Source organism: Ochotona curzoniae, unplaced genomic scaffold, assembly GCF_017591425.1.
Source record: "Ochotona curzoniae isolate NIBS_2020 unplaced genomic scaffold, NIBS_Ocur_1.0 scaffold_2453, whole genome shotgun sequence".
NCBI classification, from domain to species: domain Eukaryota; kingdom Metazoa; phylum Chordata; class Mammalia; order Lagomorpha; family Ochotonidae; genus Ochotona; species Ochotona curzoniae.
This window is the reverse complement of record NW_024467094.1, coordinates 27,809,063-27,822,417: the sequence shown is the minus strand read 5'-3', so window position 1 is coordinate 27,822,417 and position 13,355 is coordinate 27,809,063. Positions and strand designations below refer to the sequence as shown.

At 57.9% G+C, this 13,355-nt stretch overlaps 1 protein-coding gene across 1 annotated transcript; it reads right to left on the bottom strand.

Annotated features, from left to right (window-relative positions):
* Positions 1-566: 566 nt before the first annotated feature.
* DLX3 (distal-less homeobox 3) lies at positions 567-4,149 on the bottom strand. Its single transcript, XM_041001606.1, has 3 exons — positions 3,590-4,149; positions 2,482-2,672; positions 567-920 (listed from the first exon to the last, which is right to left on the bottom strand). Exons 1-3 carry the CDS (start codon positions 3,915-3,917, stop codon positions 567-569), a joined length of 873 nt encoding a protein of 290 aa, XP_040857540.1. The 5' UTR covers positions 3,918-4,149.
* Positions 4,150-13,355: the final 9,206 nt, after the last annotated feature.

Below are 13,355 nucleotides of genomic sequence, written 5' to 3'. Positions count from 1 at the left end.
AGTGCAGAGTTGGGGGGGAGCACATGCCCACTCCCCCACCCTGAGACCCCCCCCCCAGCCCGTTGTTGCCAAGTCTGGTTTCTCTTTTGGCAGAGAGGGGCTGCTCAGTAAGGAGCAGGCAACAGGTGGCCTAGGAAGGGCTGGGCCTGGCAGGTTCAATGAACCCCAGTGCCCAGTTCCCTGGCTCCCTGGCTTCCCGGCCATACCTGCAGGCTCTCGGCAGTCTCCCCCAGGCCCAGCATCTCCAGTTTGGAAAACAGGTACTGAGTTTTCAGGAACTGTAAAGTGGCCATGATGGGCCACTCACAGGCCACCCTGGCTCCAGGAGCTGTTTCCACTGGGGCATCTGGAGAGGCACCCCAGGCCGGTTGCCAGGGGAAGGCCCGGAGACAGCCTTGGTCCATGCAGATGCAGAGGAGAAAAACAGGGGCCTTCCCGACATGCTCTTTGATGATTCCTGAGTGTTGGCTAGACGCACTGCTGGTGGTGATGGCGCCTGCAGCCTGGTCCCCGGGGTGGGGGTGGGGGTCCTTCGTGGTGGGGGCTGGTGCAGGTCAGACAGGTGCTCAGTACACAGCCCCAGGATTGGGTGGGGGCCCGGGGGAGGCGTGATGCAGGGTGGCCGGCTGAGGGGGCTGCTGCTGCTGCTGTAAGTGGGGTCCGCTCAGATTCTGCGTGTGGTACCACGAGTTGGTGGGGTCGTCCAGGTAGCTGGGGGAGGCGCTGTACGGAAGTGGCGGGGGCAGCTGAGTGCGGGCAGGGGCCGGAGTGGCGTGGGAGGACGTGTCCCAGAGGGCAGGTGACGGCGGTGAGTTGCAAGCCATGGAATCGCTGTTGTTGGGACTGTGCTCCAAGGGCACCTCCCCGTTCTTGTAGAGCTTCTTGAATTTGGACCGGCGGTTCTGGAACCAGATTTTCACCTGGCCGAGGAAGGGAAGGGGCAATTTGTCAGCCTTTGGGAACTTTGGGAAGAAGCTCCTACAAGGAAGGCCCACCCTGGAGAAGGTGCCACTGTGGGAAGCAGGCGAGAGGCAGATGGCCCAGCTCCACGGCCAGCGTCATTTCTGATTAATCGACTGATTGGTGGGTCAGTCGGGGACAGACTATGGCTAACAACACTGGGCCACTGCACTCCAAGGTCCATCCCGCCACTCACTCCACAGGACCTTGGGTAGGCCATTGGCGCCTCCCTCCCGTTCTCCTGTGCATGTCATCTGCTGGGGGGGTGGTGATGACCAACCAGTACCTATCTCTTGGGATGTCTAGGAGGCACAGACATTGGGAGGGTACAGAAAACGGACAGAAATTGAGGCAGCCCAAGCTGAGAGCAGGGAGGGGGTGGGAACAGGGGGGCATGTGTGGTATCTCATTCACATTAGCTCCCGTGAGCACAGACCCACACAACACACACACACACATCCTCACACACTGCAATGTACCCACTCCCAGCTCCACACACAGACACAACATACAGCCCACAAGAGAACAGCCACAAATCTTACACCCGGATGTGGAGAATGACGCCCCCCGCCCGCCCCCCCCCAGCTCTCAGCCTGGGGAATGGAGGTAGCCTGGAGACTCAGGGGCAGTTGAGTCCTGGGTCCCCCACATTTTGCCTGGGGTATCTCCCCCTCCCAGGGCGACTCCCCACCCCATGACTGACACAAACAATGAATCAGCTCCTCCGGCTGACCCAGATTCCCGGAGGCCCAGGCCCCACGCAGCCGCAGCCCATGGCGCCTAGCAACACCTGCACAGAGCCAGGCGGCGGCCGCCACTCCTCCCAGTGCCCCGACAGGTTGTTGGGGGCTTTGGGGACAGCTGGGACTGGGCAGGGATGAGCCCCGCCCCCCCTTGTTCTGGATCGCCTGTCTTCCCTGTGCTGGGAACATTTCTAAACTCCTGGCAGAGGTGGGGTGCAGTGCGTGGGTAACAAGCAGGTGAGTGAAGCTTTGTTGCAAGCACGCACTTTGGGGCACAGGCTCACCAGGTTGCACTCACCACCACATGTGCCTTCCACCTTGGTACCCAATGACCCTTGAAGAACCACCCTCTCAAGTGAGCCTTCCCAAGTGTGCACACACCACCAGCATGTGGCTAAACACACACATGTGTGTATATGTTCCCTCCCCTGCCTCAAACACCTGGGACAAACACAAGACGGACATCTGTGAGGTGATCAGCACTATTAGGGAACCTGGAGTTCTGGGCTGAGGAAGGCGCCCTTGGCTGTGACAGCCACACACAGTTCCACAGGTTCCTGACTGCTTACATTTAGTGTTCACATGCAAAGGCAGAACCTAGCGACAGGGGCTGAGGCTCCCTGGGCGCCACCCAACAGGCAAAGGTTCTAGAAGCTTGTAGGATTTGATGTTAAGGTCAGCCGGGTCCCACGCGCTACTGGGGAACCCAGGGATTCTGCTCACACGCGCACGTGCGTTCCCGATCCCCCGCGGCGCTTTCCCGCATCCCGGCACCCACCTGCGTCTGCGTGAGGCCCAGCTGTGCGGCCAGCTCGGCGCGCTCCGGCAGCGCCAGGTACTGGGCCTTCTGAAAGCGGCGCTGCAGGGCGGCTAGCTGGTAGCTGGAGTAGATGGTGCGCGGCTTTCGGACCTTCTTGGGCTTGCCGTTCACCATGCGCACCTCGGTTTCCGGCTCCTCCTTCACCGACACTGCGGGGGGAACGCATCGGGTCAGAGGGCGGCTCAGCCAGGGCCTGCGCCGGCGCCTCCCGCGTCCTCCAGGGTCCTGCCCCGCCCCAGCCCACCCATTCGCTGCGGGCCGTCCCGGAGCCGCGGGCCGCGGAGCCGGATCGGCGGCCGCCCCTGACGCGGCGTTCCCAGCTTGGCGCGCCGGTCCCGGCGCCGGCAGTCGCCCAGGCGAGCACCGCGGCTACGCGCACGCCGCCTTCCCGACTCACCTCCCAGCCTGTAGCCTCCCCGCCCCGCCGCGCCCCGGCTGCTGCCTTTCCAGAGCACTCCCTTCAACTTTTCTGTGTTCGAAAAGTTGAGGACTTGGGGGAAATTTCAAGGATAGTTCTCGTGCTTTTCTTTCGTTCTTCCTTTGTTTCTCCCTCGTTTTCCTCGCTCGCTCCGTCCGTCCTTCCTTCCCCGCTCGCTTCCCTGCTCTCCCCGCGTCCGTCCGTCCGTCCCCAGTCGCTCCGGCTCTCCTCGCTTCTCTCTCTCATCACCGCCACCTTTCTCTATTTCTGTTCCCCATCCTCCCCCACCCCCACCCTACCGCGACCTCGGCAGGCCTTTCTCCCCGACCCCCTCACTCCCACCCGCCTCCCCTGCCCACATCCCAAATCCGGTCCCCTGCTGGCTGACGCGCCGCGAGGTCATTTCGGTTCGGAAGCTCCCGGAACGACCGCAGCCCGCACTCTCCTCCACCCCGAGACCACGGCGCCTCGGACACGGGCGGACTCCAGCCAGTCTCCGGACGGGAAGGTCGCCCGCCTGTCCATCCCCTGCGGCGGCCGTCGGAGCCACAGTCTCCAACTCCGGGCAGCCCACGTCCGGCCCTGGGAGCTATGGCGCGCCGGGCTCCCCGTGCCTCCCGCCCTGCCCCGACCCTGCTGGGGGCTCACCTGGGTCCTGCGCCGCCGGCAGCGGCTGCTCCCGGTAGGCTCCATACTGACGGTAGGACGCCCCGTAGGTATATTCCGACTTGGGCGAATAGGCGCCCGTGCCGGCGAGCCCGTTGAGGTTGAACTGGTGGTGGTAGGTGTAAGGGTTCACGGTCTGGCCGTAGGGCTGGCCCGCGTAGTAGTCGTGCTGGGGAGCGCTGTAGTAACCCAGGTCCGTGACCGAAGACTCGGGTAGCGTGGGCGAGTCCTTGGAGCCCGCATGGCAGCTCAGCGAGCTGGAGATGTCGGTGAGGATGCTGCTGAGTTTGCGATCGAAAGAGCCACTCATCCTGGCGGGCGCCGACCTTTGGCGCGGGCTGGCCTCGACCGGGGAGCGCCCGGGAGGCGGCCGAGACAAGGCAAGTGGGGGTGTTGTGCGCGCCCCTGTGGGTCCGGAACGCGAGGGGAGGGCTCGGTCTGCGTCTGGGGGAGGGGGCGGCCGAGGGGCGCTCAGATCATCGCCAGCCGTGTGGGGGTGCGGTCGCCGCGTGCCTTGTCCTCCGCGTCCCAAGCCACAGTCAAATGCTGCCAGCTCCGCCCGGCCAGCCGGTTATACACTCAATGTTGGAGTCGGGAGGGAGGCTCCTGCGCGCTGATTGGCTGCAAGTCTTGCCTGGGAGGCAAAACATGCTCTCTGGCTCTCTCTCCCTCTCTCCCCCCCCTTCTTTGTTGTTACCCAAAACGCAGGCAGACACACACACACAGACACACACTTGCTGTGCCTTCTCCTGTCGTTGCAGCTTACAGGATCTTCACAAAGTGGGGAGCCCCCAGGGCCTGTCCATCTGCATGTCTGCCCTGGCTGGAGCTGGGCTTGGGTGCAGTGGGGGAAGGAGAGGAATCTGTCTCTGGGCTGTGTGTGTGGAGGGAGGTGGTGTGTGCCCCTGTGTGTACACCATGCAAAAAGAGGGGCAAGGTGGCGAAATATCTTCTCCTTCTGAACACTGCAAGAGGAGGAAAAGAACTTTTCCAGTTGAAGAAAATCTTTGAATATGTAATATTAACATAGTGTCTTATAGCAGTGTAGCTTACTTTTTTTTTTTTAATGTAGGAAGGAGATGGACAGAACCAACGTTTCACTGCCATGGGTCTATGTTCTTTGGCCCCGGGGAGAGGGCAGTCTGGGCATCCCCTTGTCTGGTGATGCTGCAGCTACTTGCCGAGTTTGAGGGTCAAATATGGTCCAGCCTTGCTTGGAGGTGGGGGGAGGCAGTCAGGGGCCTGGGGTTTCCACCGACACAGCCTAGGGGCAGAGTCTGTGCATCGGGAGTCAGTCCTGGGAAGGTTGGGCATTTTGGGAGAGTCCCTGGGTGGGTGCTTGGGGTATGTAATGTGAGGGTGCCATGCATTGCCCAGCACTCAGAGGTGGGTATCAGTGCATGAATGTGTGTGTGTGCGCGTGTGTGTGTGTGTGTGTGTGTGTGTGTGTGTCTGAGAGAGAGCGCACGCACTGCACACTGTGCATGTGCAGCTGTGCGCTGATTGGTTAGTACTTCTCCATCCGCACCCCCTCCCCCCGAGATCAACCTTCCCTGAAGCCTGGACCAAGATTCCTGGCCCAACCCATCTGCCCCCCATGAAGGTCGCTCCCAGCCAACACCCAGCTCCCAGGTCTGTGGGACCCACAATGTCCCATCCCTGGGTCACCCTGGCAATTCCCGAGGACTAGCCCTTCCTCTGCCCCCAAGCCCACTTTCTGGCCTCCCTTGAGGATGGGGGAGAGAACACTTCTTTGCGTTTCAGTCCGGGCCTGCCCCCCTCCACTCCGCCGCCCCCTTCCCGTCGGGGTCTACAAGCCGGGGGAGGACGCGCAGTGCCAGGGCGCCACCGCGCGGCCACTCCTGGCCCCTGCGGCGTCGGGCCCCGTGCCAGGGTGGGGGTCTCGGGCGCGGACCCCACGGGTCAGCCCCAGGCAGGAGCGGCTCTGCGGCCCCTTCCCGAGTCAGACTCGTCGGGCCGCCTGCCCAGGCGCCCTGTGCCTGGAAAGCTGCGAGATGGACGGGGACCACGGCCGCAGCGGGTGCCGGCGTGGGAAAGGTGGGGGCGGGGGCGGACGAGGGGAGCGCTATCTGTCTGAATATCTCCGCGTCCCCCCAGCCCTATCGCCCGCCGGTGCGAGCCCGTGGCGGGGCGAGTTGCCACCCGTTCGGGGTGCCCTCTGTTCTGCTGCCAACAGGGCGCCCAAAGAGCCCGCGGCGTCGGGGGCAGGAAGGGCACCGGGCGGGCCGGCTCTCCCCCTCTCAGGATGGAAGCGGGTTGGGAGGGAGAGGAGCACGGCCGGGACCTGCTTTGGAGCCCTCCTGCCAGGTCCTCCCAGGAAAAGGGACAGCGCCGGGCAGGCCCGTCTGGGGTGGGGGTGGGGGGTCATTCATTCATCAACCAGAAGGAACAGGTGAGGGGGTAGGGGTTCTGTACGCTCCCCTCCCCTCCCTGAGCTCTGCAGTCCCCATGTAGGTGGGCAGCAGTCCTGGGGTGGTTTAGCAGAGGGCTGATTTCTAAGTTCGGTTCTTGAAAACTCAGAATTCTGGCAATGGACCGAACCGTGCAACACAAGGGGCTTAGCAGAGTGATGAAACAACTGTTTAGGGGTGCGAGTGTGGCATCTGAACCCCCAACTCCTCCGCACCCTTTGAAATGAGTGTCCCCAGCTGCCTTCCAGACCCTCAGGGCAGGCTTCAGATGTTGGTCGAGTGAATTAGCGAGAGACCCTAGAGCTGGGTCACCTTTGGTGGGATGGCAGGGCTAGGACTGCGGATGGCTGGGTACAGTCGTTGAGCTCCCCGCTCCAGAGTTGGGGCAGGAGGCCCCCGCCCCACCAGATATCACCAGGAAGGTCCCCCAAGTCGCCCAGCAGACCGGCAGGGCTGGAGCCACCACCTCCTGGGCGGGCACCTGCCAGCTCAGGGTGGTGAGGTAGCCAAAGGATGCTGTGGAACCAGTGCCACCCACCAGGCCTCACCTGGGCCAACAAGATGAGCAGGTGCCAGCCAGCCAGAGATGTGGCCCTAGATGAGTGGGGAACCTGTGCTGGGGCCTGGGAGAGGCTGGTGGAAGAGGCCATTCTGGCAGATGCTCCAATCACCATCTATTGCCCACTTTGTTTTTGGCACCAAGCAAAAGTACCCTGTTGAAGCAAGCTATTCCCTGTGGGCAGGTATCATGCCACCTGGGTACTGTGTGAAGGGATGGGCTCTGCAAGGAAGGCTGAGCTGGCCTCCGCTTCCACCTTGCCTGAGGAGCTGGCGCCATCTCGTGTCCGGTATGAGGAAGCAGCATTCCCCTCCACTGGGGGAGGCGAGGGCCCATATGCCCAGAGGTATATCTTTAATATTTACTCATCCTAGTTTTATTTATTTGGAAGGCATAGCTGCGCAGAGAGAAATACAGAAAAGGAATTGCCATGCAGTGATTTGTTCCTCAGTGGCCCATCAGAGCTGGGCCAGATCAAAGCCAGGAGCTTGGAACTCTATTCAGGTCTCCCAAGAGGGTGGCAGGGCCCAGCACTTGGTCCACCTCCCACTGCTTTCCCAGGTGTGTTAGCAAGGAGTTGGACACAGGCTTAGACGCAAAGTAGCCATCACCCTACCAGGCCCTCCTGGGATGCCAGCCTGACAAAGAGCAACTTAATCATCAACTCTACCTTTTAACTTCTAATTTCCATTCAAGTTGCAGCTATTTCTTTTCTTTTCAAAAGATTTATTTATCTTTATTGGAAAAGCAGATCTACAGAGAGAAAAATCTTCTGTCCACTGGTTTACTCCCCAAGTGGCCGCAACAGTCGGAGCTGAGCCAATCTAAAGCCAGGAGCCAGGAGCTTCTTCCAGGTCTCCCATGCAGGTGCAGAGGCCCAAACACTTGATCCATCTTATGCTGTTTTTTAAGGCCACAGAGACCTGGTTGGGAAGTAGAGCAGCCAGAATATGAATGGGCACTACAAGGCAAAGGATTAGCCAGTTGAGCCATCGTGCTGGCCCCTAAAAGGCAGATTTATTGAGCTAGAAGGAGAGACAGGGAGAGAGGTTTTAAGGTATTAGAGTGGTCGCTGGGTCTCTGCCCTCCTATTGGGATGAGGCGCAGGCATGCCTTAGGAAGGACTCCTGACCTATCTCCCGGCATTGATCGCTGCAGCCACAGCACTTGGAGGCTTAAGGCACTGACGAAGCCCCCCGCCCTCCCCGCCCCCCCAGTTGCAGAATGGTACACCAGCTGGGGAGTCATTTAGCAGCCACCTGATTTTAAAATCTCCCCTGGACATGGGCCACATCAGATGACAATAAGATGTCACCTCTTTCCTGGTTCTCAGCTCTGCCCAGTCAGCCCTAGTGTCACCCTAAGCAGGCTTGAATTCAACTGAACCACTCTTTTAGCACCAAAGAGAAAGAAATGCTTCACCAAGCAACCAACCAGCCAATGAGTCCTCTCCCAGACCCAAAGCAAGTCCTCCTGGTGGAAGGACTGAGGGAGGAAGACAGAATCACATCTCTCGTCCACGGCACCCGCAGGAACTAAAGCGACTTTAAGCTAGGGCTAAAAGGCACAGAGGCCACACAGTGAAGAGGGAGAATTCCCAACATGCACTGGACTCACGAACCCACGGACCCACAGACTCACGGACTTACAGACCCACGGACTCACGGACCCACTCTCACAGCCCAGCAGCTCCTTTCCCAAAGAGGAGAAAGCAAAGAACCATCCCCCCTCACACCAACAGGCAGCAGGTGCCACGGCAGGGGGATGAGAGACAATCACCAGGATCATCAAGTGCCCTTGATGCCGGGAGGTCCCTGAGCCAGCAGCACACGAGCAGTTCTGGGCTGAGGCTCAGGTGGCTGCTGCCTTTCCCTGATAGTGGGAGAGGGCAGGGGAGCTTGAACAATATGCCCCTGTCACCCGCATGGGAGACCTAGATGGATCTTGGGGCTCCTGTCTTCAGCCTGGCCCCGTCCCAGCTGAGGAATAAATCAGCATAAAGTAACAAATGGAAGATATTCATTCTCTCTCTTTCTCTTGGCTATCCATGCAGAGAATCCACACTGAATTCTGCTTGGTTCCTGGTTTGGCTGTTGTGGACATTTGAGGAGTGATTCAGTAGGTGGAAGACCTCTCACCCTCTCTCTCTCTCTCTCTCTGTTTAATTGTTTTTCAAATGCAATAAAAACGAATAAATGAAACACTCATGTTTAAAGCAGATACTTCCCCAGGTGCTTGTGCCTTCAGCTCAGCTGGGAGCTGGCTGGTCCTAGCATGCTCTGTTGGTTCCAGGCTCTCCGGTCTGCAAACGCAGCACAGGAGCCAGGGGCTGCAGATGTACACAGTAAATCAGCAAACCACCTTGAGGGTTGAGGGTGGGAGGGATGGTCCAGGGGCAGAGGGGAACATAGGCCAAGGGCAGGGCAGCAGGGGCCAGGTGCATGGCAACAGCTGCTGGAGGGTGGGCAGCGGTGCAGAGCTAACAGGTATGGGGTGAGATGCAAGGAGGCCGGATCTGGCTGTGCAGGTGGGTGGGCATTATAAGGACCAAGAGGTTTTCACTGGTTGATGGGTAAGAGAGGGGAAGGTGGGAGGAGGGCCCTGCAGGCTGTTAACAGGCTGAGGGGTGAGTGGGAGGGGAGGAAACGGAGAAAACAGGCGTGGGCGAGGTCGGAAGGCAGTGAAGTGAAGCGGGAGCCAGAGGGGATTTGGCACGGTCGCTGGGGGGGGATGAGTGAGCCCCTGTCATTGGGCACTGGGCTGTTTGGATGTGGGGTACATTGGCCCATTAAGTGAGCTGTGGCCAAGAGCTCCACCTGCAGGAGGCAGGAGGGCAAGGCTCGACCTTCCAGGGCACCCGAGTGGGTGAACTCAGAACAAGGTGCTGCTGACGGCCTCTGTGCGCAGAGGGGCTCCTGCGCCGCCCCCAGCCACTTCTCTTTCCTGCCTTTTGACACAGCAGGAAATGAGGCAGTGGGAGGCAAGCGGTAGATTCCAGGTTTGCAACCAGAGGAGGGGGTGCTGCTCGCTAGGCCCCCACCTGCACTCCTGGCTAGGGGAGGTTTGGGTGGAGGCTGCAGAGGAAAAGCACCCGGTCCCTCAGGGTAGGGGCCACCCTCGCTGGGGGCGTATCTCTCCAGTGGGGTCCAGGACCCTGAGCTGGGCAAGGGGCCTGGCCTGGGTAGAGGCTGGCATGGCAGCTGGGAGGGAAGATGTTCATGAGGGGTGATCAGGGGGCTTCTGGGAAGTGCGGGGTTCAAGAGACTGGAAGTCTCAGGAAGGCAGAGGGAGGCAGATGGGGGGCGGGTGACAGCAGGGAGGGTGGGTGATGCGCCGATCCGAGGGTTCAGAGTGGGGAGAAACTCAGGGTTCTGACGAGCACTGGATGTGGCCCGAGGTGGGTTCCCTGAAGCCTATGGACCTGGGCAGAGCTGATGAGTTAGCCCTAAAGATATTAGGGCTATGACATTCTGATGCAGTTACTAAAATAAAATCTAGATACAGAGAGAGAGAGAGAGCTTCCTGGCTCATGAACAGTAAGACTTAATATTGGCTTGTTTTTTATATTTATATATTTGAAAAACAGAGTAACACATGCACGGGGCGGGGGGAGGAAGATAGAGACAGAAAGAGATCTTCTATCCATTGGTTCACTCTCCAAACAGTGGGTTCAGGGCCAAGCTTAAGGCAGGAGTCTGGAACCCCATCAGAATCCCAACCCCCTCCCGGGACCATTAATAAGAAGATGTATGTATGTATGTATGTATGTATTTGAAAGAAAGATTTCCAGAGAGGAGAGACAGAGAGAGACATCTTCCATTCACTGGTTCACTCCCCAAATGGCCTCAATGGCTGGAGTGGAGCCGATCCGAAGCCAGGAGCCAGGTGCTTCTTCTGGGTCTCCCATGTGGGTGCAGGTCCCAAGGCTTTGGGCCAACCTTAACTTACTTTCCCAGACCACAAGCAGGGAGCTGGTTGGGAAGTGGAGCAACCGGGATGTGAACTGACATCCACGTGGGATGTATGCGCGTGGAGGTGGAGGATTAGCCAGTTGAAGCATCACACCACAGTGGAACAGCCGGGACTGGAGCCAGCGCTCTGATGCAGGATGTGATGTCACAAGCAGAGGTTAACCACACTCGAGTCCTGGGCTCTCAACATTAGGATGTCTGCTTTAAAAAAAAAAAAAAAAGTCAGCTTTTCCCAGCTTGACCCGTCGACCCGATGCCACCCCAATCAAAGTGCCAGGGGGTGAATGCACACACTGATCCTGAAGTTTAAAGGCACAAGGACCAGAATAGCCAGCGCTAGGACCATGACTGCCCTAGTAATCAAGGCAGTGTGACATTGGTGACTGAACAGACAGGACAACAGGACCGAATACAGATCCGTAGGCCTGGAAGCAGCCCCACACTGCGTCAGCCAGTCCAGGGAACAAAGTCCAGGGGGAAGAATCATCTCACCCACAGAGGGTGCTAGAATAACTGGGGATGGCAAACCAGGAAGCCAGAGCCAGCACAGGACACCTCTCCCCCAAGTCAGCTCCAGGTATTTAGCCTAGACCTAAATTCCAAAGGTCCAACTATCAGACTGGAAGAGAGCTCAGGAGAGTCTCTGATCCTGAAGTTGGCCAGTGGCTTGGAGCTGTCACACCAGAGGCACAGCACATACCAGGAAACATCGAGGAGCGACATGACAAAGGGACAACCTGCTGGACAGAAGCCTCTGTTAGAAGAAAGGACGGGGGGGAGGGGGGGCCTCTCCTGGGAGGGAAAGATGGTGTTTGTCACCAAGGCAGCTGGAGGAGGAGGTCTGGCTTCTGTTCCCCCTGCTAAGTGCTGGAGAACCCAGAAGAACCAGGTAAGATTTATTTTTTTATTTACAGAGAGGAGAGACAGAAAGATCTTCCATCCACTGGTTTACTCCTCAAGTGGCCACAATGGCCAGAGCTGAGCTGATCTGGAGCCAGGAGCCAGGAGCTTCTTCCAGGTCTCCCATGCAGGTACAATTTCCAAAGGCTTTGGGCCATCCAAAACTTGCTTTCTCAGGCCACAAGCAGGGAGCTGGATGGGAAGTGGGGCAGCCAGGACATGAACCGGTGCCCATAAGGGATCCTGGCAGCGTGCAAGGTGAGGATTTAGCTACTAGACTATTGCAACAGACCCCAGATAAGATTTCCATACAGAAGTGTCAGGAGGCGCTTGCCAGATCCCAGGACCCAGACAGGCGAGAGGAGGCCCATCTGTGCCTCAGTGCCCCCTAGAGCACTCCCCGGGATGGGCTCCAGGTCTTCTACACACAGTGGTTTTTGGAGAAGTCCACAGCCAGTGGTCTCCACCAGCTCAGCAGTGTGTAGGCACTGCACAGTCTGTGCTCAGCATGGAGCCCTCCAGCCAGCAGATGCCTCCATCCTGGACCTGGACCTCTGGCTGCGCTGTGACGTCCTGAGGCTGCTAGGATAGTGGCTGCAACCTCGGCTTCCAGCCTAATGTTTACACACAGAGACGTTCATCCAAGAGCGCTCTCTCCCATCGCTTTGGGACCTGTTGGAGCTGTGGGATGCCTCAATGGCCTAACTCCTCCAGAGGCTCCATGAGGCGTTCTGGGCCAGGTATGTGGGCAGGGTTAAGCAAAGACCCCAAGTCCTTCCTTTGTGTTTCTCTTTGCCTCAGGCTGTGGAGGCAGCCTCACCAGCAGCCCAGTGCAGGAGTCACTGGCTCTGTTGAAATGGTCAGGCAAGTCCACACTGTTCTCCTGCCCTGGGGACTCGTGGGAATCTCTCCCACAGCCTCCAGGCCCGAGATGTTGAAAGGACTTTGGATGTTGACATTGGCTTTGGCAGGACCAAAGGCTTGAGGAAGAGCCATGCAAACAACTTTCCATGGTTTTAAAAAAATGCAACAGATAAAAACTCAGGGAGACATTTGTTTCGAAAAGAAATCAGATATATCTGCTGTGAAGAATAAAATAAGAATGAAGCAACATACCATAGATTAGATAAAACATTTGCAAGGGAGAGAGACAAAGACCATGCACTGATTCACTCCCCCTCCCCACAGATGTCTGCAACAGTTGGCCCAGGGCCAGGTCAAAGCCAGGAGCCTAGAACTCAGTTTGGGCATTCACTGCTGTGCCAAATGCGTGCCCACATTTTCCTATTTCTTTATCATGCAATGAGAGCTTGAGGCAGAAGTACGTAATAGGATTTGTTTGTTTACTTATTTTACATAAATGAAGGAGGAAGTCTGGACATGTGCTTACCCAACAGCTAACACTGTTGCCATTCATGTCCTAGATAACACCGCCAGTGGTGGCTTTACCTGCTATGTCACAGCACCAGCCCCTGTCTGTATCCTAATTATACAATGTCATACGCTTGCAGAATTTAAATATCCAATCAAGGGTTACAATCAACTGTTCTGTCAGGACAAAGCCATAAAGTCCTTGTTTTTCTCACGCGTATTGTTTAACTGGCTGTACCATGAATTAGCATTAATTGCCCTCAGTTGGCAAATGCCTTCTTGTCTACCTCAGGGTTTACAACCCTCTGTTTTTTCTTTGCTGCTTTTCAATACTCTGCATTCATTCATTCATTCATTCATTCATCCATCCATTCATTCTCAGAGTACACCTGGCTTGTACTCACACTGTCTGTGCCTTGCTGTGAGAGAGCCTCATGGAAGGACACAGTGCCTTGACTTACCCATCTGTCACTGCAAAAGCCATGGCGTCATTGGAGCAGCCATGGTGGCCCTCA